The sequence below is a fragment of the Amblyraja radiata genome, chromosome 34 (genome assembly GCF_010909765.2).
Source record: "Amblyraja radiata isolate CabotCenter1 chromosome 34, sAmbRad1.1.pri, whole genome shotgun sequence".
Lineage (NCBI taxonomy): Eukaryota > Metazoa > Chordata > Chondrichthyes > Rajiformes > Rajidae > Amblyraja > Amblyraja radiata.
Window position 1 is genome coordinate 14,160,522 of NC_045989.1, and position 24,679 is coordinate 14,185,200.

At 43.5% G+C, this 24,679-nt stretch overlaps 1 protein-coding gene across 2 annotated transcripts in view; it reads right to left on the reverse strand.

The window, feature by feature from the left end:
- Positions 1 to 24,679, reverse strand: part of LOC116991508 (AP-3 complex subunit sigma-2-like) — a 38,880-nt gene that overhangs the window by 13,642 nt on the left and 559 nt on the right. The window contains exons 2-8 of one of the 2 annotated variants that reach the window (XM_033050158.1): positions 24,176 to 24,251; positions 23,435 to 23,567; positions 20,524 to 20,730; positions 18,230 to 18,393; positions 11,258 to 11,349; positions 8,027 to 8,138; positions 863 to 934 (exon numbers count right to left, since the gene is read on the reverse strand). In XM_033050158.1, the coding sequence (XP_032906049.1) occupies positions 863 to 934; positions 8,027 to 8,138; positions 11,258 to 11,349; positions 18,230 to 18,393; positions 20,524 to 20,730; positions 23,435 to 23,567; positions 24,176 to 24,251 (856 nt within the window). Of the gene's footprint in view, positions 1 to 862; positions 935 to 8,026; positions 8,139 to 11,257; positions 11,350 to 14,189; positions 14,341 to 18,229; positions 18,394 to 20,523; positions 20,731 to 23,434; positions 23,568 to 24,175; positions 24,252 to 24,679 lie in introns of those variants that run through there. The other variant, XM_033050157.1, reaches the window with a different exon arrangement.

Here is a 24,679-nt window from a genome sequence, read left to right on the forward strand (position 1 = left end):
TCCAACTATAATTGTTGCTTCAATCACTAACAATCAGGGAGACTACATAAGTAAACATCGCTTGCTTACTCTGAGCATAATGTACTAGTCAACCTAAACAAAGCCAAAGCCTCCAAGGACATTTCTATTATAACAGCATCTCCAGCAAAGTTTCACTTTCTTAAATCTAATCTCTGTTCCCACAGTCTGTGAACTGCTGTAACACCTGCAGCAACACAACACCAAGAGATTCACACACACTGCCGGAATGTAAAAGAGAAGCAAGAAACAGTTGGATGAGATAAACCATTACCCCTGAGGCGGTAAGGAATGCTCAGAGACATACGTGGAGGAGAGGGGTTTCCTTAAACAAAATGACCCTGTGGTGCTGCTCCAGTAGTGCAAACAGAATCAACACATTACCCAGCGTGCAGTCTTGTGCATGGCTGAGTTCAGCAAAATCTGGGTTTGTGTACAATATCCATGTGTTCTGGCTGATAGCTTCTCGTCTCGAGTCCTTCCATTTATTCTTAATCCAAAGTAAACAATGCACAATTTATATTGGAAGGCTTTATGTCGGACTGCATTGTGTGTGTGTGAACAGATCCCAAGTTACCAAGATAAACTAATCTGACAGCCTTCACAGAGCTGATCCGATCTGAACATTTAACACTGAAATGCTCTAACCTCTATCAACTCGGTACTACAAATGCAGTGTGTAGTTATCAGCTTCAGTATTTTACCAAACCAGATATATTTCTAAGCTCTCAGTAATATTTATCAAGCATTCTTATTCCATCAGCTATGAATGGTGTGATAGAACTGAATTCCAAACAGTTATGCACAATTTAAACCAGATAAACAGCAGCAGATGAAGACTTACCTTGTCCATGTGGAATATAAGATCGAGCTCACAAACGTTTTCAAAACACTTGTCCAATGTTTCCACAAACACCTGAAAGAACAGATTAAGCAAACAGCAACGTATTATTCAGTGATCAGACAATGCCAACACCATCCAATTTGCAATAAAGGAAACCCCTGTAACCCTGTTTGACTACAATGCACCCACATAGGATTCTGGACCACCACAATTGGATAAAATGTCCATTGCCATTGCATAGTCTGCTCGACCTTGCTCAAGTCAGGCTGTATCATTTGAAGAGAAACAATTCGCATTGCAGGTTGACAATCTTTTAGAGCCTGGATTGTTAACTATCTCTCTATCTCAGACGTTGCCCAATCTGTATTTCCAGTATTTATTTAGATTTCCAACAACAATGGTGTTTTGCTCAGAAAAATGGCCTGGCTTTAGATGTGCACATCGCCACAATCAATTGTTGTAGAATGGCCCATTGGGCTTTGACCGAATTGAGACATGTGAGAAGCGGAAGGCCAAAAGTGACAGGTTTGACTAGAAACATTGAAGTCAGGCCAACCACAGTATCATTATTAAAACTGGGAGTATTTATCAGTTATGTGGTTAACATTGAAATGAAGCTCAGAGAAAACAGTGTACACACAATTATCCACAGTCCAGAGTTTCTTGTACCACGCACGCATCACTGACTTTTACTATTTAGCATGGATTCCTCCATTTGAAAATATGAACAGTGGATTGTGTTACAAAGGTACACACACTGAATCAGCATCATGACATTTGAGTTCAAAAATGTCCCTATAATCACCGAACATTTCAGAAAGCACCTATCACTTCACCTTAGATAGACTACTCATCCAATAAGAAAACAAAGGAAAAGATAAGCAACTAATTTCTGGTCTGGGGAATAATAATAATAATAATAATGGATGAGATTTATATAGCGCCTTTCTAGATACTCAAGGCGCTTTACATCGCATTATTCATTCACTCCTCAGTCACACTCGGTGGTGGTAAGCTACTTCTGTAGCCACAGCTGCCCTGGGGCAGACTGACAGAAGCGTGGCTGCTAATCTGCGCCTACGGCCCCTCCGACCACCACCAATCACTCACACACATTCACACACAGGCAAAGGTGGGTGAAGTGTCTTGCCCAAGGACACAACGACAGTATGCACTCCAAGCGGGATTCGAACCGGCTACCTTCTGGTCGCCAGCCGAACACTTAACCCACTGTGCCATCTGTCGATTGATAACTATTACCAAGCAAATGTGCTGAGTACACACAACTGCTAAAACTGATAAAGAGGTAAAGCACGAAGCCGCTTCAGATAAACAAGTTAAATTCAGAATTGCACGATATAATGACGCCCATTTCAGCTACACTGATCCTGCAATGTCTTTTTGATAGAGCTATGTATCTTATTGCTTTATTTACAAGATGTGGCCATGACTGCGTATGCTAAAGGTTATTGCCTGGAGTCTATCACAGTGGAGTTACAAAGGCCAGAGTGAGTAAGCAGAGCCCGACGCTCACTCCTTCTGCTATTTTCTTGTATTCTCTGAAGGACATTAAGAAACTAGTAGAATTTAGTCGTTTCACAGTCACTATTACCGACACTACCTGTTGATATTAGATCTACATATGTTACTGAAATTAAATACACCAACCACCATTACAGGATCTGAAACCAACGTGCTGTATCACCAGCTTTGGGCAAATTCAGAGCAATAACCAGACACACCCTCACCGTTGTTAACAGATGCGTCCTGCTTTGCATTTATAATCTGTATTTTTCCAGGAGACGTTCAATTTTGTCTCAGGTTACTCTCTCTAAATGTTCTCCAGTTACTGGCCTTTACTTTTTTAATTAATTAATCTGGCAGTGTTCCAATGCCATACATGGATTAAAGGGAGATTGGCAACAAAATTAAAACTGGAGCTGGGGCAGCGGCAGCGGCGGCTGGGACAGCGGAAGCGGCCACTCGACCCGACATTTTATTACAATAATTCAGGGAAAGGCTGCCAAAGAGGTGCAGCGTGCCTTTAGAACAAAATGTTTTGCCATTTTATAAAAAAAATTTATCCAACAATTTTTTTGCGCCCCTAAAAATTTAGCGCCCGGGGCAACCGCCCCTCTGGCCCCCCCCACGCTACGCCACTGCCTGATCGCCTCAACTGGTTTGACCGTATCTAACATCCAATGGTCACACTCTAAAGTAGAATGCGACCCAGCCCGTCGGTGAACCCCTCTCGTACAAAAACGAACTAATGGTTTACCGGCACCTGCCTTTATACCGGCAGGAATCAGCCGTTGAAAATAACCACCATCAAGTCCTGGCCAAGAGCACTGCTTCCAAATTCAGACTGCAACCAATGGCAGGGGCTTGCATCCGAGCGAGCCCACCCCATGGAAACAAAGTGCTACGGCCACAGACTCGGCACGCAAGGCAATACACACAATGCTATCGCCTTGGCATGACAAGTTTTAATCACAGCGCCACCAGCCACTGAACATAGCGCTACCGGACACAGCACTATGAGGCTTTAAACATTGCGCTAAAAGCCACAGCACTTTGAGCCATGGACTGTTCAGGAAAAACTCTTATTACACAGAAAGGGTGCAGAAAGCATTTACTGAAATGGATCTCGGGATGAGGGATTTCAGCTGGATAATTAGACTGGAGAAACAGGAATTGTTTTCCTTGGAGCACAGAATATTGAGAAGAGATTTGATGAGGTGTTCAAGAACAGGAATAAATTAGATCGGGGAAGTAGAGGGAGCTCTTTCCATTAGCAGAGAACTAACAAACAAAGGAGCATTGATTTAAAACGTAGGCCAAAATATATAAGGGGGTGTGCAGAATAACTAATTCTACCAGAAAGCAGACAGGATCTGGAATTCACTGTCAGTGTGGATGTATGAGATGGAATCAATCGAGGAATTCAAAAGGGAAATGGATAGGAACATGTAAACATATTTTGCCAGACAATGGAGAATGAGGGCAGGAAAGAAACCAATGGGAATGCTCTGCTTAGAGCTGGTATAAACTCACTGGGCTGAATTGGGGGAGTTGTGCATCGTGAAGACAATTAGGATGTCGACCAGTTGAGAATGTGGGCATAAAAATGGCAGATGGAATTAAAGCAGACAAGTGCAATGTGATGCATATTAGGAGTTCAAATGTAAGAAGAATGAATACAGTAAATGACAGGACACTTGGGTGCATTGATGTACAGAAGGATCTTGGGGTACAGGTCCATTGCTTCACAAAAGTGGCAACACGAGTGGATAGGGTGATAAAGAAGACTGTGGTATGATTGCCTTCATCTGTCAGGACAATGAGTATAAAAGATGGCAAGTGATGCTTCAGTATAAAACTTTGATTGCACTGCATTTGGATTATTGTGTGCAGTCAAACATTATAGGAAGCATTTGAAGACTCTGGAAAGGGTGCGGAAGAGGTTCACCAGGATGCTGCCTGGATTGGAGAGCCTTAGCTACAAGGAGAAGTTGTACAACCTTGGATTATTTTCTCTGGAGTATCAGAGGCTGAGGAGCTACCTGTTAGAAGTATATATAATTATGAGAGGCATAGATTGAGTAGACTGTCAGAATCTTTTTTCTAGTATGGGAATGTCAAGTACGAAAGTATACATACAGCTTTATTGAAGAAGGGGAAAGTATAAAGGAGATGTGAAGTCAAGTTTTTTGTTAAACAGAATAGTTGTAGGTTTCTGCGACACGCTGCAAAGGGAGGTGGTGGAAGCAGATATAATGGGAACGTTTAAGAAGCTTTTAGACAAACACATTAACAGCAAGGATTAGAGGGAAATGGACCATGTGCAGGCAGATGGAATCAGTTAGATTAGGTATCATAGTCAGCACAGACATGGTGCATTACTGTTTTATGATCTATATTATAAACCCAAAGCTACACGGCATTGCAAATATCTTTCAGTGTACAGTTGTGTAAAATAACTGTCAGCAAGGGAACAAAGAACAAGGAAATTGGCATTTAGAAAATGTCTGCTAATCTGCCCGAATTCGCAATAACAATGTCTGCAGCAATGACTGACATGGACTTTGGGAAAATAACCGAGAGCATTACCAAGGCAAGGTTTTAGTGAAATTGCTGTCTTTAGTGTGGCACATTAGTAGGCAGCACTCCGTCCCCAGCACTCTGTAGTTGGGCAAAATAAAAATCAGATCTAGCCCAAGAGATCAATTTTAATGTCTGCGTTGTTGAACCGTAAGCGGCCAAATACTGGGTTACTGGATGACTAAAATGGTGGGCAGGTGAGGACAAGCCAAGGGGTGATGGGGGGCTGATTTTATTAAAATCAGAAAGACTCACTGTAAAGAACCTTCTACGTTTCCACCAATGCTGTACCAGCTAGACTCCACAATATCTTGGACAACATTTCGCAATCATTCGAGAAATGCCCCTTTGATCTGGGAGTCTCTGATCAATAAAACCATTCCACCTGATATGAGCAATGGAAAGATATGAACCCAAGGCCATTGATTCGTGAAACAGTAAAAGGGAAAGATTACTATGCACATCTTTATCAAACTTTATCAAACCATTTGAGAGAAAGGACATGATTAGATTGCATATTGGAATGAAATTCAGCAGTTTTTGCAGATTGTCAGAGCCATAGAACCATAAATCTTAAAATATCTACTCAAGATAGATGATGCATAATAAAACAACGTATCTTGATTAATATAATATTTAAGTCTCAGCTAAAATATATCTATAGATCACAAATAAAACTGGGTTCTTTCCTTTCTTTAATGCTGACTGCAATGCTAACAGTTGGAATGTGTTGTAATAGATCTCCTCGAAATTGCCCAGTTGACATTAAGGTAATGCCCAACTGCTCATCCAGGGTTCTCTATTACCTCCAAGTCTTACCTCTCCATCCCAAAAAGCTCTTTTTTAAATTCAAAACATTGGTGAACACCCCTCTACAAATCTCTCCTGCCTTCCTCTTTGATTAATTCATGGATATTCAGGATATATTTTCTGGTTTATATAACTCTGAGCATCTGTAAAAATAACTAAATTTCATTTAAAGACACAACCTAACCTTGTCTTTTCTCTGAAATAGTTTGATAAGGATGTAGATAATCCTTACAAATAAGGTAACGGAGAATAGAAAAGATTCTTTAAGTAGATTAAAAGCACACGGGTAACTTGGGAGAGAGTAGGTCCCCATCAGGATCTGTGTTGTCATCTTCGTGTGGAAGATGACCACACACAGTGATGGGTGTGGTCTTAAATGAATATTTCCCATCTGTGTTTGCCATGGCGAAGGACATGGAAACTCTCAAGTAAAATCAGTAAACGTAACGCAAGTCAGAATCACCTGAAAACTAGGTGGAAACAAAGAACTGCAGATGCTGGTTGATACACAAAATGACACAAAGTGCTCGAGTAACTCAGCAGGTCAGGCAGCATCTCTGGAGAACTTGGATATGTGATGTTTCGGGTGGGACCCTTCTTTAGACTGATTCACGGCGATGAATTTCTCCAGCACTTTGTGTCGTTTCACCTTAAAACTAGGCGCCGATGCCACTGGTCAACACCCCTGTTCACGTGGCAAGCACTTCTTCACTTGGCTGTTGTTGTGGCTCACGTTGTAACTCTGGCTGATAGCACTTTCTTCAGGCCTCCGCAACCGACAGGACTTGCTCGGTCACCGTGGGACTCTCGTCTCTCCACCAGCTGCAGTTTCTTCCTGTAGACTGTCGCTTTGTCCACTTCCCTTCTTTCCTTTTCCCCGGAGTCAAGGTGGAAAGTGTCAGTGACTGTAGGGGAGAAGATGGCGGTGGAGGAGGAAGCAGCGGAGTGGACAAAGCGACGGCCAACAGGAAGAAGTGACAGCTGGTAAGCGGGGAGGGAGCGTGCAGCGACCGAGCGTGTCATGTCAGTGGCGGCAGCCTGAAGAAAGTGCTGACATCCAGGGGCTACAACATGAGCCACAATAACACCAGCAGCTGGTGAAGAAAGTCTCGCTGCTGCAGCTTGTGGAAGGTGACGGTGACTTGGCAGGGAATTGCTCTCCAATGTCTTCCCCGTTCTCGCTAGTCCTCCCAGTGTCACACGGACGGTGGTCGACGCTGGAAAGGCAGCGTACCCGGACGATGATTTATATCGATGAAGCCGAGGGCGCGGAAGCCCTGACCATCCTCCCATTGCAATGACACACGTCATTCAGGAAATGGATGATTGTGAATTGTATACTTAAGTGCAAGTTTGCATAACTCGCCATTAAGCAAATCGGGAATGCCTGGAAAAGGCATAGAGTGGTATTCTGAAGGAAATTGTGTCTCTAGATGTTATCTAGATGGAGTGTTTAAGAAGGAACTGCAGATGCTGGAAAATCCAAGGTAGACAAAAGTGCTGGAGAAACTCAGCGGGTGCAGCAGCATCTATGGAGCGAAGGAAATAGGTAACGTTTTGGGCCGAAACCCAGTCTGAAGTCTGAAGAAGGGTTTCGGCCCGAAACGTTGCCTATTTCCTTCGCTCCATAGATGCCGCTGTACCCGCTGAGTTTCTCCAGCACTGTAATCTAGATGGACTTTAGCAAAGCCTTTGACAAGGTCGCAAATGGTCCAGAAGGTTGGAATACATCGGATCATGGGTGAGTTAGCCAATTAGATACAAAATTAGCTTGGTGGTAGGAGACGGGGAATGGTAGTGAAGGGCTATATTTCATATTGGAGGCTCGTAACCAGTGGTGTGCCGCAGGGATCAGTGCTGGATCTTTTATTATTCGTCATATATATTAATGATAATTAAAATCACCGTGACAATACCAATACTACCAATCCAAGTAAATTCAACGGGATCTTCAGTAATGAGCAAACAGGTCAACCTATTAAACTTCACTTTACGCTATAGCTAACACGTGCGTACAGACATTGATCTGCCTTCTTTGGAGTGTTTATCCAGTTCTGTCCCTCGAGTGGGATTTTACTTCCCTGTGAGGTGCTCCGAGATGCAGTTACAACCTCTCCCTACATCCTGGCAGATGAGGTGAAATTATTTTCTCAAAAATGTTTAGCGGTCTGAACACATGGACAAGCTGGGACGTTCCCAGTCAATCCCAAAGGAATAACGAAGGTAAGCCACAAGAATGGAATCAGCACCAACCTGTATCAGATCCAGGATCCCCAACTCGCTCTCCGAAGAGTCGACACAGAACAAGAAATAGAGGGTAGCATAGTGTCGGTAGATCAGCTTGTAATCTGACCCTCCAATCAAACTGTAACAAATCAGAGGCAATTACAAACTAAAGGGAAAAAACAGGGCAAGTACACGAATATGGCAGACAATAACTTAAAGAAGGTCAAAGGAAGCAAGATCTCTTTGTTGGAAGTAGGTGGATTGCATTCATAAATGTTAGGAGCAATGCCTTGCTGTCAGATGCAGGCATAAAAAGGGAGTAACAATGATCTAATTGAGACACAACAGGAGAAAATGGGTGGAAAGTAAGAGACGGCTGAGGCTTCATTGAGATATTTTGTCCCCATTTGTGATATCAACAGAGGAGAGTCCAAATCCCAACTGCAATAAGGAGTTCAATGAACATATTAGACAGAAAGAACTGAAGCAACTACAGGAAGTAAAACCAACTGATCCTCCAGACTTCACGAGCCACAGCTCAAGGTTCCACACAAGGTCGCTATTGAGACTGCAGATGAATTAATGATGATTTTCCAAAATTCCCCAGTTTTTAGATAAAAAAATCCAGGAGAAAATTAAAAAAATGTAATTTAAAAAAGAAAAACATGGAACTTGGAGTTAGTTTAACTACAATTATTGGCAATATTCTGGAATACACCACTAAAGATGTGGGTGATGAAGTTCAAACTAAATGAATGGCACCTTATCAAAGCGAATGCAGACAGAAACTGCTGGAACTACTGCGCAGATCAGACACCCTGTGGGGAGCGGTCCAGGGAAATACAGTCAAGGACCTTTCAGCGCAATCTGGAAAAACATTTACCGAGAAAGGAAAGGTGGAGAGACGAAAAATAAATTATGTGAGCAGGTGAGGATGGATCGCCTGACACCCGTGGTGGTTTCTGAAGCTGGTTGGTGATGCTCAGAGAAGGATGTGTCTGGGGCAGAGGTCAAGAGGAGTGGGAGGATGCAATTGGAAGTTGCAAGAGGAGAGGGAAAGCAAACAAAATCCTGAAAATGGGAGAAGCTGGTGAAGTAGCTGATTAGCTGAATCAGTTATTGAATTCAGTGCTGAAACCAGGGAGGCTATAATATAGCCAGTCGGAAAACGAGGTGCTATCTATTGAGCTTCCTGGGGATAACATCAGTGACCAAAGGTCGATGTGAAAGGTAATTGGAAGCTCAAGATTACCCTTGAAAGATTAACCAACAAAGGTTTCTGCAAATCTATACTGGGGATTATTATAAACATCAAAAGCAGTGCGCTACAATAGTACACAATTCACAGGAAAAGGTGTGTCTCTGGATAATGAGACAAAGAGGTAAAAGGAGGGTGCTGTATCTGTTGCATCTGCATTGGAGGTGCCAAAAGAATGGAGTAGGGATGGATGCAGACATGAGCCAGAGATCGACCAGGAATGTCCCTTTGTCTTGTTTATTTATTGTTTTTAGGATGTAGCGTTGCTGACAAAGACGGCATTTATCACCTTTCCCTAATGCCGCCAGCCACGGGCATTACCAGTGAAGGTGCTCTCACGGTGCCGTTAAAGGGGGAGTTCTAATACTCAGTCCCAGCATAGATGAAAGGCTAACAACATATTTTGCAAGTCAGTTCACCATTTTACCGAGAGGGAATGTGTACGTGACTGCTGCCCTTGATGCAGAGGTTGCAGGTTTGGGGGGACTGTGGGAGTAGGCTGGGAAAGGAGCTGCTGTGTATTTTGTAGCCGTTTTGTGCCGTGGTGGGAGGGAGGGTCTACAATGGTAGGTGGTGTCCCAATACAGTGAATTGCTTTGTCTTGGATGATATTCAGCTTCTTCCGTTACTGGAGCTGCACTCATCCACAGAATGCATTAGAGATATTTTATCCCTTTGGCCCGATCTTTGCTATAGATGTTTTCTCTGGCAGGGGCCCCAAGTGTCAGACTGTGGAACTACACATGCATGTTGGAAGGCAAATGATATATTGTCCTTTATTATTTGTTCTCTGTAAATAGGTGCACAGGTCGACAGGGTGGTGAAGGTGGCATTTGGCACACTTGTCAACATCAGTCAGGGCACAGAGTACAGGAGTTGGGATATCATATTACAAATGTACAAGTCGTTGATGACACCACACTTGAAGTATTGCATACGTTTCTTGTTTCCCTCCTATAGGATGGATGTGATTACACTGGAAAGGGTGCATTAAAAAAATCACAAGGACATTACTGGAACTGAAGGATTTGAGTTACGAGGATGTTCTAGATAGGCTGGGGCATTATTCCCTGGAGCATATGAGATTGAGAGACATTAACGAGATATAAAAATCTTGCACTGATAAGGTAGATGGTCACAGTCCCGAGTAAGGGGAGTCTGAAACTAGAGGGCATGGGTTTAAGATAAGAGGGGAGAGATTTAGAAAGGACTTGCGGGGTAACCTCTTCACACAGAGGGAGATGGATAAGTGGAACAAACTGTCAGAAGAAGTGGTACATGTGGCTACAATTACAACTATGGTAAGACAGTTGGACAGTTACTTGGATAGGAATGGTTTAGAGAGATATAGGCCAAACGCAGCCAAGTGGGATTAGCTCAGGTAGGCATCTTCGTTGGCATGGACATGTTTGGCGGCAGTGCCTGTGTCTACGGTGTAAAAAGATCCACCTAATCCAGCCACTTCTTAAAATTCAAACTTTCCACATCTGGCAGGATCCTTGTAAAGCTTTTTATTTTGCACCCTTTCTAGTTTAATGACATCCTTCCTAACCATGTACTTGTCTAAATGTCTCTTAAATGTTGTTATAGTTCTGGCCTCAACTACCTCCTCTGGCAGCTTGTTCCATTTCCCGACCACCCTGTATGAAAATGTTGTCCCTCAGGTTTCTGAACATTCACCAGAGTGGCTGCAGGATAAATGTATTCACACAAAAGGTGTTAAATCTTGTTATTCATTATTCTAGGCAGTTGCAGAGATTTAGTCTCCAAGTTCATTCAAAACACAAATCGATAGGTTTCTCAGCAGGAAGAGTATTGTGTAAGGTGGGGACAGTGAAGGAAAATGCAGCCAAGGTAAAGATCACCATGATCTAGATGACAGCGGTGGAGGCTTAAAGGGCTGGGTGGCTGACTTTTGGTTGCTGGTCTCATGCCAAGACTGGGGCTCACCGTAAACCATCGCTCTCTGCTGGAACTCGTTTCTCTCTAGCACCACTTACCTGCCACCTTCCAGAAAGTTGCAAACATTTTCATCTCTCCTGGATACCAGTTGGAAAGTTTCACGGATTATCTGCTGTTGCATATCCTCCGACTGAACACATAAAACAAACACAATCAGTTGCAAAGAACGCAAACCCAAACTACTCAACCCCTTTGACCTAGGACCAGCTTATCCTTATCTGATCCACTTCCATGTCAAGTATGTTAAGGAGGCCACCACTTTATACCATACCTAGACATGGCCTCACCATTATCCTGCAGAGACTTTTCAGAACCTGTCCTTGCAATCTATAGTAACGACAGATATGAGGTGGATGGAGTACATTGGCAATCCACACACAAGTTACAGCCAACGCAGCAGAACCGGTAACCTGGTTGAAGGCTCATCGGACGTTATAACGGGAAGAGAGCTGGAGACATCGGATGTGAGGAGCATGGATGGTGGGCCGGCCTTAATGGTTGGCTACAGGAAGCATCCCCAGGACACAAAGAAGGCCGGGAGAGGAGAGGGGCATCTGTTCATGCAAACTGCTCCAGTACATCAAGCTCATGGGCCATACGGAGTTTGGACTTTGAATAATGGCGCCAAAACACGGCGGCGCCTGCATGTGTAAATATGGAAAAATAATTTTACTGTGCAGTTGCATATGTGACAAATGTTGAACCATAACTCAAAAAAATCTACCTTGTCTAATCTGATTTCTCTTGCACTAAACCATGTTCAATGTGCCAGTTTGGTTAAGACTTTCTCAATGTTCTGCTACTATTTCTCCACTCTTGGATGCCAGCTTTCATCCAGATGTTAGGCTGCATGGGTAGTATTTTCATGCTTAATGACTCTCTCTCTCTCTCTCTCTCTCTCTCTCTGACACTCCCTCCTTTCTTGCATTGGGATGTTACATTTACTGCTTCCAACTGGCTGGAATCCTGACTAAAGTACAGGCTGTTCGCCCTGTCCTGGCTGCCTGCAATGTAATAAAAACTCACATAAAACTCCCCTCAGCCTCTCTAATCCAAAGAATAACTACACTTCTATACAATTTAAGAATTTCATTGTCCCATCCGGGACATATGACAATAAAACACTCTTGACTTGACTCTTGAATTTCTCTTAACATCCTTGCCAGTACTTCACATCCAGTCTTCAGGCTGGTTATCGAACTCTACCTGATATCCTAGCTGTGGCCTAACAAAAGATTTATGCAGTCCTGCACGGCCTCCTTTCTCTTCACTCGTGCTTCAAGCAGTAAAGGCAACTAGCCGATGACACTCATATTACCTGCCATCTACTTTCAGGTTTGTGGAAATGCAGTCAAGGTACCTCTTTGCAAAATCCATAATGTATTCAGCATTCTCATGTCTTGGCCACCACAAAATGCATCGCTTCTACCCATTAAATTTTATTTCCAGTGATGTCTTTCTGTTATCTAAACTATTTTTCCCCCCATCAACCTTCATCATTGGCAAACATAAATCATTGATGGATAGTAAAAATAAACCATGAAAAGCAAATGTACATAGAACAGTTCAGCACAGGAACAGGCCCTTCGGCCCACAATGAAACTGCCAACTTCTCCTGAATAACAATGTATTTTACATTTCCATGAGAAAACTGATTCAAACTTTATTAAACACCTAGCTAAATCCATAAAGATCTCATCAATCATGTTCCCTTCAACATTCCTTGTTCGTAAAATAAAAATATGAAGTTGCAATAACTTATTACCAAAATCAATGGAATTAAAAGGGTATCACTCCGATTACAATATTAATCACTGGACAGGGTGCACACAGTGAGGGTAGACAATAATTTTTAGACTGGTAGTGTATAATAAGATAAGGAACAGAGGGAGGAGATCATTCCAGCCCTTAAGTATGTGGTCATTCATCATCTATTTTCCTGCCATTTCACCACATTTTAATTCCCTTAATTGTTCAAAACTTATCAATCTCTGTTCTGAATTAACTCAATCACCCAGCCTCTTGGGTAAGGAATTCCAAAGATTTGCCTCCCTCTGCGTAATAAAAGCTCATATTAATGGTCTCCCCTTTCTTTGAGATTGTCACAACCTCAAAATCCCTTTTGACAAGGTCCTGCATGGTATGCCAGTGCAGGTTAAATTACATGGTGCCCAGGGTGAACTAGCCAATTGGATACAAAATTGGTTTGGTATAAGGAGTCAGATTGGGGGCCAACAGTGTGCCAAGGGATCAGTATTGGATCCTTATTTGTGCATATTAATGATCTGGAAATGTACGTGGTGTGATTAGTAAGTTTGCAGATACCAAAATTGGTGGTATAATGGAGGGTGAAGAAGGCTATTTAGAGCAACTGGGAAAGTGGGCGAAGGAATGACAGATGGAATTTAACGCCAAAGTAATGCATTTTGGCAAGTTGATCCAGACCAGGTCATACACAGTGCATGACAGGGCGCTGAGGATGTTTGTAGAGCAGACAGACATACGAGTGCAGGTATGTAGTTCCATGAAAGCGGAAACATAGGTGTGGTGTTTGGCACACTTTGCGTTCGTCGGTCTGGGCTTTGGGCACAAACGTTGGGATGACATGTTAAAATGCATTGATGAGACAGCACTTGGAGCATTGTGCGCAGTTCCGGTTGCCCAGCTATATGAAGGATGTAGTTAAACTGGGAATAGCGCAGAATAAATTCTCCAGGATGTTACCAGGACTGGAGTCTCGGGTCACAATGAGAGGGTGGAACTATATTTCGGGGAGCAAAGTTGTGACCTCGAAGGAGTTTATAAAATCATGAGGGGGCACAGATAAGATGGATAACCACACAGCCTGTTCCCCAAGGCAGTCCCAGACCAGAGGGACAGGTTTAAGGCGAGGGGGAGGCATGAAGCTGGAGCTCGCCCCAGGAGTGCGGTATCCTGTGGAGGAGGCCGGCCCCGAGCTCGGCTACTCACGAAGTGCTGGTAGAAACGGCTGAGCCGCGGCTTGCCGTGATTGTTAAACACCAAGATCGCCTTGATCATCCTCCCGGACAACCCGCACCACCAAAGGTTCCGGACGGCTTGCACCGCTTCCGGCTCCGTTGACATCAGCACCTGACCGAGCGCGGCGGCGCGGTGCTGCCCCCTGCCGTCCTCTCCAGGAGTTGATGTCGCGGCTCCAACATCTCACTAACGCGGATAGAGTGTATTCCTGTGCGCGGTGGCCTCTGGGCAAAGCGAACCACCATTGACTCAGGATGCCCAGACCGGCGTCTGGAGCTCTAGCAGCGGAGAAATCGAAATTTAATAATTGAAAAAAAATTCAGAAACTCAGCTGGTCAGGCGGTATCCGTGGAGAAAATGGACAGACCATTGAAGAAGGGTCCCGACCGGAAACGTCACCTGTCCACTTTCCCCCATAGTGGCTGACTTCTTCCAGCACTTTTTCTTTGTTCAGCATCAGAGCGTCTGCAGTTTTTTGTGTCACCATTTAATAGAATGGAATTCTCTGCCTCCAAGGCAGATGCAGATCACTAGATATATAAGGTGAAGATAGATGTATTTGAGGAATTGTAGTACAAAAGGGTAGCTGTGGCCTGCATATATCAGCCTCGATCATACTGAATGGCAGGGAAGGCTCAATGGCCTGTCCCTGCTATTTTGTGTTCTGATGTTGGATTACAATCAACACACCCACCATCTCTGTAGTTACATCCTTTAAGATCTGAAGATGACCATTATCCTGTAGACATCGGCCTTTAGCCTCATTATTGTCCAGTATTTCTCCTCGAGTGACATTAAGATTGTCTGATTTACTCCGAAGCCCCCAATGCGTCATAGTCATGCAGCATGCTAACAGGCCCTTTGGTCCCATCCAAACAAACTAGCCCCATATAGTCGACGTCTATGGCCCTGCCATCATCCACCGTCTTGGTTACTTCTTCAAAACGTTCTAAATCATGAGACACAACCTGCACAAAACCATGCTGACTATCCCTAGTCATCCCTTGTCTTTCCAAACGCATGTGTATCCTCTCCAGTAACATTCCTACCATAGATGTTAGACCTACTGGTCTATGGTTCCCAGGTTTCTCTTTGCAGCTTTTTGATTTATCAATTATGTTTAAAGCTATGAAGACTGATCCAAAATTATTTAGAATCAGTGTCATTTCCTCTACACACATTTCCCTTAGCTTGTCTATTCCTTTTCATACACATGTAGCAGTTCTCACTATCTGCAGAGTATTAACATTGCTATATTTAAGAGGGAGTTAGATGTGGCCCTTGTGGCTAAAGGGATCAGGGGGTATGGAGAGAAGGCAGGTACGGGATACTGAGTTGGATGATCAGCCATGATCATATTGAATGGCGGTGCAGGCTCGAAGGGCCGAATGGCCTACTCCTGCACCTATTTTCCATGTTTCTATCTTGTCCTGCACAATGCTACACTTGCACTAAGATGTCATCAGTAATGTGATATACCTGATCTTATGAATCCATTCCCCGTCCCATCCAATAAAGCCTGCCATCTACACAACAGTGCAGCACAGAAGACAGATAAGAGTTCTCCGAAACGCTAACAGTAGCAGAGTGAAATTATTAAAGTACATTTGATAACTTTTATTCATTGAGGAAATTTTAAAAAATTCAAATAAACAACAAAAGCATTAGAGTAAAAAAGTACAAATATGCTGTTCACAGGCAAGCAAACATTAACAAAAGGATATTAAAAAACACTTAATAAAAAGCACAGATTTTTCCATCGCATCTCTCAGAATTTCCTGTTTAAAGTTGGTTAATGCTGGGCCCAGCCCCGTCTGGAGAGGTTCTTTCCTGGTTCTGTACCAGTGGCTCAAATCAGCCTCAGCTTCTCTCCCTCCTCAACATACTGACCTTGCATCCCAAAAAGCTTCTGGTAGGGACAGCACGCACTTGCTGCTATTCTTATCTATCCACACACTCTTGATATTTCCTGTAACAGGTTCACTTCCCTTCCAGAAATTGCAAGGATTGAATCCACCTCTTGGATTTCACCTGGCTTCACCTCACCATCGCCTCCAGTGGCCCCTCTGTTGCAACTGCATCATCAGGCTACTTGTCCAACATCCAGTAACGGAGGAGTGGAAATTTCCTCCTATTAACAGTGAAGGATGAAGCCATCATCTTCAACCCCGTCACAAACTCCATTCCCTGACGACTGACTATTCCTCTCTTTGAATATAAACCCTATTGTTTGCAACCTCATGTTGTACTCAGCAGAGGTCACTTATGAACCGCAAACCTATGCCACACGAAGATAACCTGGTTTCAGCTCAGTAAATCACTAACCATCACCTTGGTTCACTGCAGGTCAATTCCCACCCAAACATATCACTGACATAACACTGCACTCGCTGACCAATATTCCCTCATAGCTGTGCTAACATTCATTTCAAATAAAAGCAAAAATTGAACATTTTTCCCCAGACATTGGTTTGCTGTCAGCTCATCAGTAACCCATGTTCTCAGACTAAGCATAAAATGCCAAAGAAGAAGGAAGAGTGTAATTCAACACACACAACAGTGCTCGGGTTCAGGAAAGGCATTAGATAACCAATTTAGTTCAAAAGCAAAAAAAGCATAGAAGTTCAGATATAACTCGAGCAAAACACCAAGTTTCTTTGAATAGTGTTCCGCAGTTGGTAAATCCAAAGGGTCATAGAATCTAAGTAAATTTTAGTGCCATATAAAGAACACCAAATGATGAGAGGGAGTGTAAAAAATAACGCGTTGTCAGGGCTGGTCATTTCATTGTCTCGCTGACTGCCTGGACCTTCAATCATCCTGGAAGGCAAAAACAATTGTTAAAATTGTGCGGGGATCGCTGGTCGGCGTGTCTCATGAGCCAAAGGGCCTGTTTCTGTGCTATATCTCTAAACTGAATATTAATTAGCTGAATTTAAAACAGTGTTTGTGTTTACCATACAGGCATCAGCCGTGCACACAAAGAGAAAATATATTGGGAGGGATTGGTTGGGAGCTGGGGAACACATCTCCAACAACCCCTAGTTCTAATTATAGGTTTTTCTGTTTAGAAAATGTTGTGACATTCCACCAATACCTGAACTTGCATGTCTAGATCTTCATAAAGTTCTAAACGTTTTCCGCAGAGTCCATTCCCTCCACAACTACCTGGTCAACTCGTCCCTTTCCTCCCAAACCACCGCTCCCTCAGGTACTTTCCCCTGCAACCGCAGGAGATACAACACCTCCCCCTCGACTCCGTCCAAGGACCCCGGCAGTCCTTTCAGGTGAGGCAGTGGCTCACTTGCACCTTTTCCAACTTCATCTACGGTATCCGCTATTCCAGATGTGGACTCTTATATGTTGATGAGGTCAAGCGCAGGCTCGGCGACCGTTTCGCCGAACACTTCCGCTTAGTCCGCCTAAACCTACCTGATCTCCCAGTTGCTACTCTCAACCCAAATATTGTTCTTCCTGATTTTGAGTAAAATAATTTCTCAGCACTGCCCGTCTCTTCCATTCCACCTTTCCTTCGTAAACGTAGAACTACGGAGGATTCAGTTTTGTTCACCTTGCCGCTCGTACCTGTAAAGACTATTAGATCAAACCCACGCACATCCATTATGCCATCGATCTGGTTTGGAATACTGTATACATTCTGACAATGTCTTTGTTTTTGACTTCTTTCTTTTGTTCCTTTGTATACTTACTCATCTAGGCAGTTTATAGATTCATTTAATATGTTGTTAGTCCAACTATAATTGACTAAAGAAAAGTTAATTGTCTGACTGCAAAGTTTTCTGGGATCATTCATTTAACCAAATGCATTTAATGTTCTGTCCGATACAACTTTTTTCCTTACTACAGCACGTAATGAGGCTTCACTCTGCCAACTTCCTTATGGTTCAATTCAAGTGAAATGAACTTCACAATCAGTTCACCTCTTCGAAATATCAGACACATTTCCCAATAGAAGTTTGTGAAGTGGGCATTTTCCATCGATAACTTACCCACTCATCCTCCTCAGCACCCTCTCCTCGGCTGCTGCCTTTATCCTCTTGCTCGTTTTTAGACTTTGTAGCAAATATATTGTCTGTCCAGGAATCTCCTGCCTTTTTATCACCTGAAAAGTTGCATTTGGTCACAGTTCCTGCATCCAATTTGGCCACTGTAACTGAAAATCAAGTACTTGCATTACTGGAGAGCACTGCACACCCTCCTGTATTTCAATCTTTCAATTTCAATCAGGTTTGCTGATGATACAAAGATAAGTGGAGGGACAAGTGGTGTTGAAGAAGCCAGGAGTCTGCAGAAGGGTGTGGACTGATTGAAATACAACAAACACTATTCAGAATTCAAATGATGGGGCTTACAGTCATATTTTTATGGGTACCAGCACACATTGGCATTAGAGGAAACGAAATGGCAGATAAGGTAGCAAAAGAGGTAGCAAAAAGAAGTAAAATTGATTTAAGTATTAACATAGGTAAAACTGAAATCAAAGACATTATTAAGCAAAGACTGAAGGAAAGATGGCAAAAGCAATGGGATGAAGAGCGGAAAGGACGGTGGTTCTACAGAGTCCAGAGGAAAGTGGGAGAAATGAGATGTGCAGGAAAAAACAGAAAAGAGGAGACAGTAATCTCAAGAATTAGATTTGGACACACTGGTCTGAACAGTACACTTTTTATAATAGGCAAGCATAATACAGGTAGATGTGAATACTGTGGGCAAGAAGAGACAATAGAGCATGTCATTGTACATTGTGAGAGGTATGAGGAGGAGAGAGAACGGATGAGTGAGCAGTTCAGAAAAGAAAGAATACAATTTGATTTGGTAGATATTTTGCAAGGAAGTTCATATAAGTGCTATCAAATCCTGTTGCATTTTCTTAGGGTAACCAATTTGTTCGGAAGGATATAGGTTATTAGTATATGTAATGGTGTTGTTTGATCCACACTCCATGCCAGTTGGTGGCGGTAATGCACCAAAAAAGTTGTTTGCCAACCGCCAAAAAACACCACATAGAAGAAGAAGAAGGGTGTGGACAGTTTGGGAGAGTGGGCAAAGAAGAGGCAAATGGAATACAGCGCAGCAAGGTTTACGGTTAGTCCTTTGGTAGAAGGAATAAAGGCATTTCTAAATGGGGAGAGATTCAGAAATCGGAGATGCGAAAGGACTTGGGAGTGCAGGATTTCCCAAAAGGTTAATTTGCAGGTTGAGTCAGTGGTAAGGAAGGCATATGCAATGCTAGCATTTATTTTGAAGGGACTAGAATATAAAAACAAGGATGTAGTGCTGGGGCTTTATAAGGCGCTGGTAAGACCACATTTGGAATATTGCGAACAGTTTTAGGCCCCATATCTGAGGAAGGATATGCTGACGTTGGAGAGGATACAGAAGTGGTTTACGAGAATGATCCCAGAGATGATAGTAAAGGTTCAGAAGAAAATGGATCAAATACAGGCAAGTGAAGCTTGTTTATGGGGAGGCACCTTGCTCAGCATGAACAGGTTGGGCAGAAGGACCTATTTCCAGGCTGTATAACTGCCTGCATTTATATGTTCTATGATTACTTCTAATTTACCCATCTCTGTGAGAAGTTCCACGCACCTCAGTTTTAAATGACCGCCCCCATATCTTATAACTATATCCTCTCGATCAAGACTCTGCCCTTTGTGGTAACATGTCAACATCTGCACTGCCAAGTCCTCTCAGGATCTTCTGTGTTTTGATAAAATCACCGCTCATTCTTCTGATGACCACGAATACCTGATCTAACTTCTGTGACATTGCAACTGTCCCATCTCAGTAATTAGCCTGGGAAAAATCTTTCGGATAGCCCACAATGCTCCTGGATTTTTTTTCTTAAATAAGAGGACCAATATACAGAGTGGTGCAAAATAATTGGATGAGGTTTTGGGAAAATAAGGAGATGTTTCTCACCTAGAAGCTGGTGGGACTCTGGAAGTTGCCTCCTGGGAGTCTCCTCCTGGGACCTCCCTCCTGGGAGGTGGGACAGTCAGACCCCCCCCTCCCAAGATGAATTAACTAGCAGCTGGATGTGTACTTGAAAAGCTCTGACTGGCAGGGTTGTGAACCTGGTGCAGAAAGTGGGACCAAGCCATTAGGTTGACTAGCATGGAAATAATGGCAAACGCCCAACCATTAAGGTTCCGTGAACAGTGATAACATTTCAGTAGTAAATTATCTGGGACAATCTGGAGACAGTGAGAAGTTCTGAAGAATTTCCAGTTTTACCTTTCAGATCCAAAACCAGCCAATTCCACAGCGCAGTACTTACGGATAAATGGGCTGTCGCCCTGTGTTTTCAGACGCAACGCATCTCCGACGTCCAGCTCAATGTTTCCCATCTCTTCTTCAGTGATCCAAAATGCAAAGCTTTGGTCTGGGGTGTGTTTCTCGGAGATCTGCACCAGCTCTGATTTGTAAATCAACTTCTTCAACTCTTCTGTCGAAATCTTATCTGACTGTCCTTTAGCTTCCACCTCTGTCACATGGTGTAACAAAGGGGAAAGTGAAAACAAAGGCCAAATTAGTCTCAATATTTTGCTTCAGGTAACTGCCCTCTATGGACCCCTTAACCTCACCAAGTTTACAACCATTCTCTTACCACTTAACAACCAGAGAATTGGGAGCAGTAGATTTCACAAGCAAATAGCAGGAATAAGCCACTTGCCTCCTCAAACCTGCCCTTGCCTTCACTATCATTGCTGATATATGCTGGCCCAATTCTGTGCCAGTTCCACATAATCTGCACTTCCATGATCTTTCAATTATATCTCTACATATAAATATCTTCCACATTAAATATACCTAATGACCCAGCCTTCACCACCTGAGAGTTCCAGAGATTCACCACCTTCTGGGAGAAAACATTTCTACACTTCCTAGCTTTAAATGACTACCCCCTTATTTTGTAGCGGTGTCCTCTTGTTTGTAATTTTCCAACTAGAGAACAAATCCCAACATCTACCCTATCAAGTTAGGCCAGACCATTTCTTCCAACTAAATCTCCTCTTCTGGTATATCTATTAATTCCTAAGCAAGAACATCCACCTTTAGGTATAGAGATGCACGATACTCCAGGAGGGTAAGTGCTGATCTTGCCAGCAATGCTCATATCCCATAATTGGCGCAATTTTTTTTTTGACAGTTTCTGATGAACCAGTACGCTCTGTACACCAATGTATCCAGGTCCTCCCCAGCTTTACAACAAACACCTGGATTGTGGACAACCCATACATACAAGTGAGTTTTTGGAGACCAGTGGGACGGGCTTGCTGGCTGCTGCAGAACTACAGGTATCTTCTGCCGGTTGGGAATAGGGCATTTACATGCGCCTTTACCCCCACACATCCCCAGAGTCGAGCAGCACTGGGAATGCTGAATAAACTCATATGACTCATTGAGTCAGTGAGGCTGGCTGGCAGCTACTCGCTCTCCTTGCACAGCTGTGTCTGTTCATTTACAACTTACAAACAGATCTCAGGAACTGAACTGTCGTAATCTGCAGACTTCCTGAACTTAGTTCCTCTTCATTTAAAAATCCCACTTTCCGTTAAAGTTTATAATATCAGATTAAGTATATCTGCCAACCTCTTGCCCACTCACCTGACCTGTCCAGATCCTTCACAGACTTGTTGTATCCTCACAGCTCATTTTCCCACCTTGCCTTGGATATGTTATATTGATATCTCATCAGTCAATAATATAAACTATGAAAAGCTGAGAGGTTGGAACCCCGTCACTGCGGCATCACAAGTAATAGCCTGCCAAACCGGAAATAATAATTGGTGGTTTTCTGTCCTCTAACCAATCTTCTATAACTACAATTGTTATATCTAATGCCTCATCAGATGCCCTTGAAACTCCAAGGTCTCAATGGAACCGATTGTTCACTAGTCTGCCCATTCCGGACCTCTTAGGTTTGAACTCCTCCAATCCCAATTATCACATGAAATAAAAACATCAGCAGGTCAGGATCATGTGGAGGTAATAGGATTCTCAGGTAAATAGAAACATCAAGTAAATAACATCATAACAGCGAACAATGAAAAATGTGAGCCAATGTGAGTACAGCGTAGAGAGGGGAGGAGGCAGAAAGGCCTGTTTTAGGGTAGCAACAAAGAGATCTTGAATGGCACGTGGTGGTGGGGCCATCTGAGAGGATGGAGAAAGGTACTGTTACAGACAATGGGTATATTTGCAAGCCAAGCCTGCTAAAAATGTGGTTTTAAAACTAGCTGGATTCAGCTCTCCATTAGAGGCCACCAAACCGTCACATAGTAGCGGGGACTCACAGGAGTCCAGCCAAAAATTAGTCGGAAACACAAAATTGTGTGATCGAACGTATTTATTACTACTTCAGTGCTGCTCCCTACTCCAACAACGTGCACGGGCGTTACCCGACAGGAGCCAGGCCCCGTGACCCTATGCCTCCCATTCTGAGACGCTCAACCCCTCCCTCCTGAGCCGAGGGTTCGCTATGCCCGTGGCTAGCCACCAGGTGCCGCCACAACATTTCCAATATTTCCCATTTTCATTAATTGATGGTGAAATCAAGTTTAAAGGTGTCAGAACTATGCAGCACAATATAAAAGCTGGTGTACTGGACATCTAGGATTTAGGGAAGCCAATCTCACTTTTGGAGAAGTGGCGAGGAATATAGAATTAGAGATGGAAACAGTGGGAAAATGCAAAGCAGTTCTTCTCGGTGCATTTGGCAGAGCTGCTGCCTCAACCCAAGTTCAATCTGCATCTCTGGTGCTTTCAGTGCTAGTTTGCATCATCTGCCTGTGACCACGTGGATTTCCTCCTGTGCTCTCACGTCCCAAAAACACGCAGGTTAAATAATCCTTTAACTGGCTCCAAGTATATTGGTAAATGGTATAATCTGCTGGGAATTCTTGGGAATGTGGAGAAAATAGATTACAAGGAAAACAAATAAGGAGAATGAAATGGCTCATTGAGCCTGCTTAGACTCGAATTTGCAAAGAGATATGGAAATATAGCAAGGCTAAGAGGACATGAAATGAGAGACATGAAAGTCACTGACATTTATTGGGAAATGGGGACCTCGCCCAAAGAATCATTGACAGATACTCAAAGTATAAGAAGGATATTTGCCCCCCCGAGATGGACCCCATTTAAAGAGACAGTGGCTTAATTGCAACCTAACTCTCTGTACTCACTGAAGGATGACATTAAGTATCCAGTGTTGACTTTCTTGGTTTCACTGAAGTTTGGTTCAATCTCCACTCCATCAGAATCAAACTTTCTTTTGTGGATTTTCGTTGGCTTAATATACAGAATGAAGTAACGGTACTGAAAAAAGATGCAAAAAATTCAACATGGTATGGTAATACATATTTGATTACTTAGGTATTAATAGAAACACTTAACCAATTTTGAATTATGGTAATTACATTTTCATTTTTCGGACTCTCCCACCCGGGTCAGCGCTGTCCAGCCACTGCTGCCCTCCGCCCCGTCTCCCTCTGTGGGCCGCACTGTCACGGGGCTGTGGGTTGGCAGCGCCCACACACGGGGCCGGGGCCGAGGTTGAGGGGCAGGGGCCGCGGCTCCAGGCAACGTCAGCTGCAGCAGAGCTGGGGACGGTCCCTCCCCCTCCTCCAGTGCAACCAGTCCGGATGCTGGGCTAGAAGAAGGGCCGGCTGTGCTGACCAAAGATCTTATAGCAGCTCCTCTATAATCTTTGGTGCTGACAGCCACAGTAAATGCCAAAGATACTAGAGGAGCTTTGGTAAATGCTTACCTGCAGTTCACCACGTGCCCTCCAGTTGGCGTTGCATGGCAACAGTACGGGTCACGGGTCGTGATCTCGACTGCATGCAACCTCCCTATAATCCCCCTACATAATCACACCGCTACCCCAGAACCGTCCCTACCCAATTACCGACACACCCGCTCACCTTGCTGTCGGTCTCATCCTCGATCTGATGCCGGGTCACCAGCAGTAGTTCCCCTTCCAGCACCGCACCAGGACCACTGTAAACAAACACCGAGTCAATGTGGCTCAATGATACTTCGTTGTCACATGTACCTAGGTACAATGAAATGCTTTGTTTTGCATAGAATCCGGTAAAATCACAAGAGTCGCCACGTTTCTGGCACTGACAAAGTTCACCGGGCATTCCTGTCTTCTGTGCAACAAGGAACTGAAGATGCTAGTTTATACCTCAGACACAAAATGTTGGAGTAACTCAGCGGGACAGGCAGCATCTCGGGAGAAAAGGAATAGCTGGTGTTTCTGAAGATTCGTTCTCGACCCGAAACACAAACTATTCCTTCTCTGAACGTCCAGGTTCAGGAATAGCTACTTCCCCACAGCCATCAGGCTATTAAACTCAAATGAAACAAAACTATGAACATTAATAGACCATTATCTATTTATTTGCACTTTATCTGTTTATTTA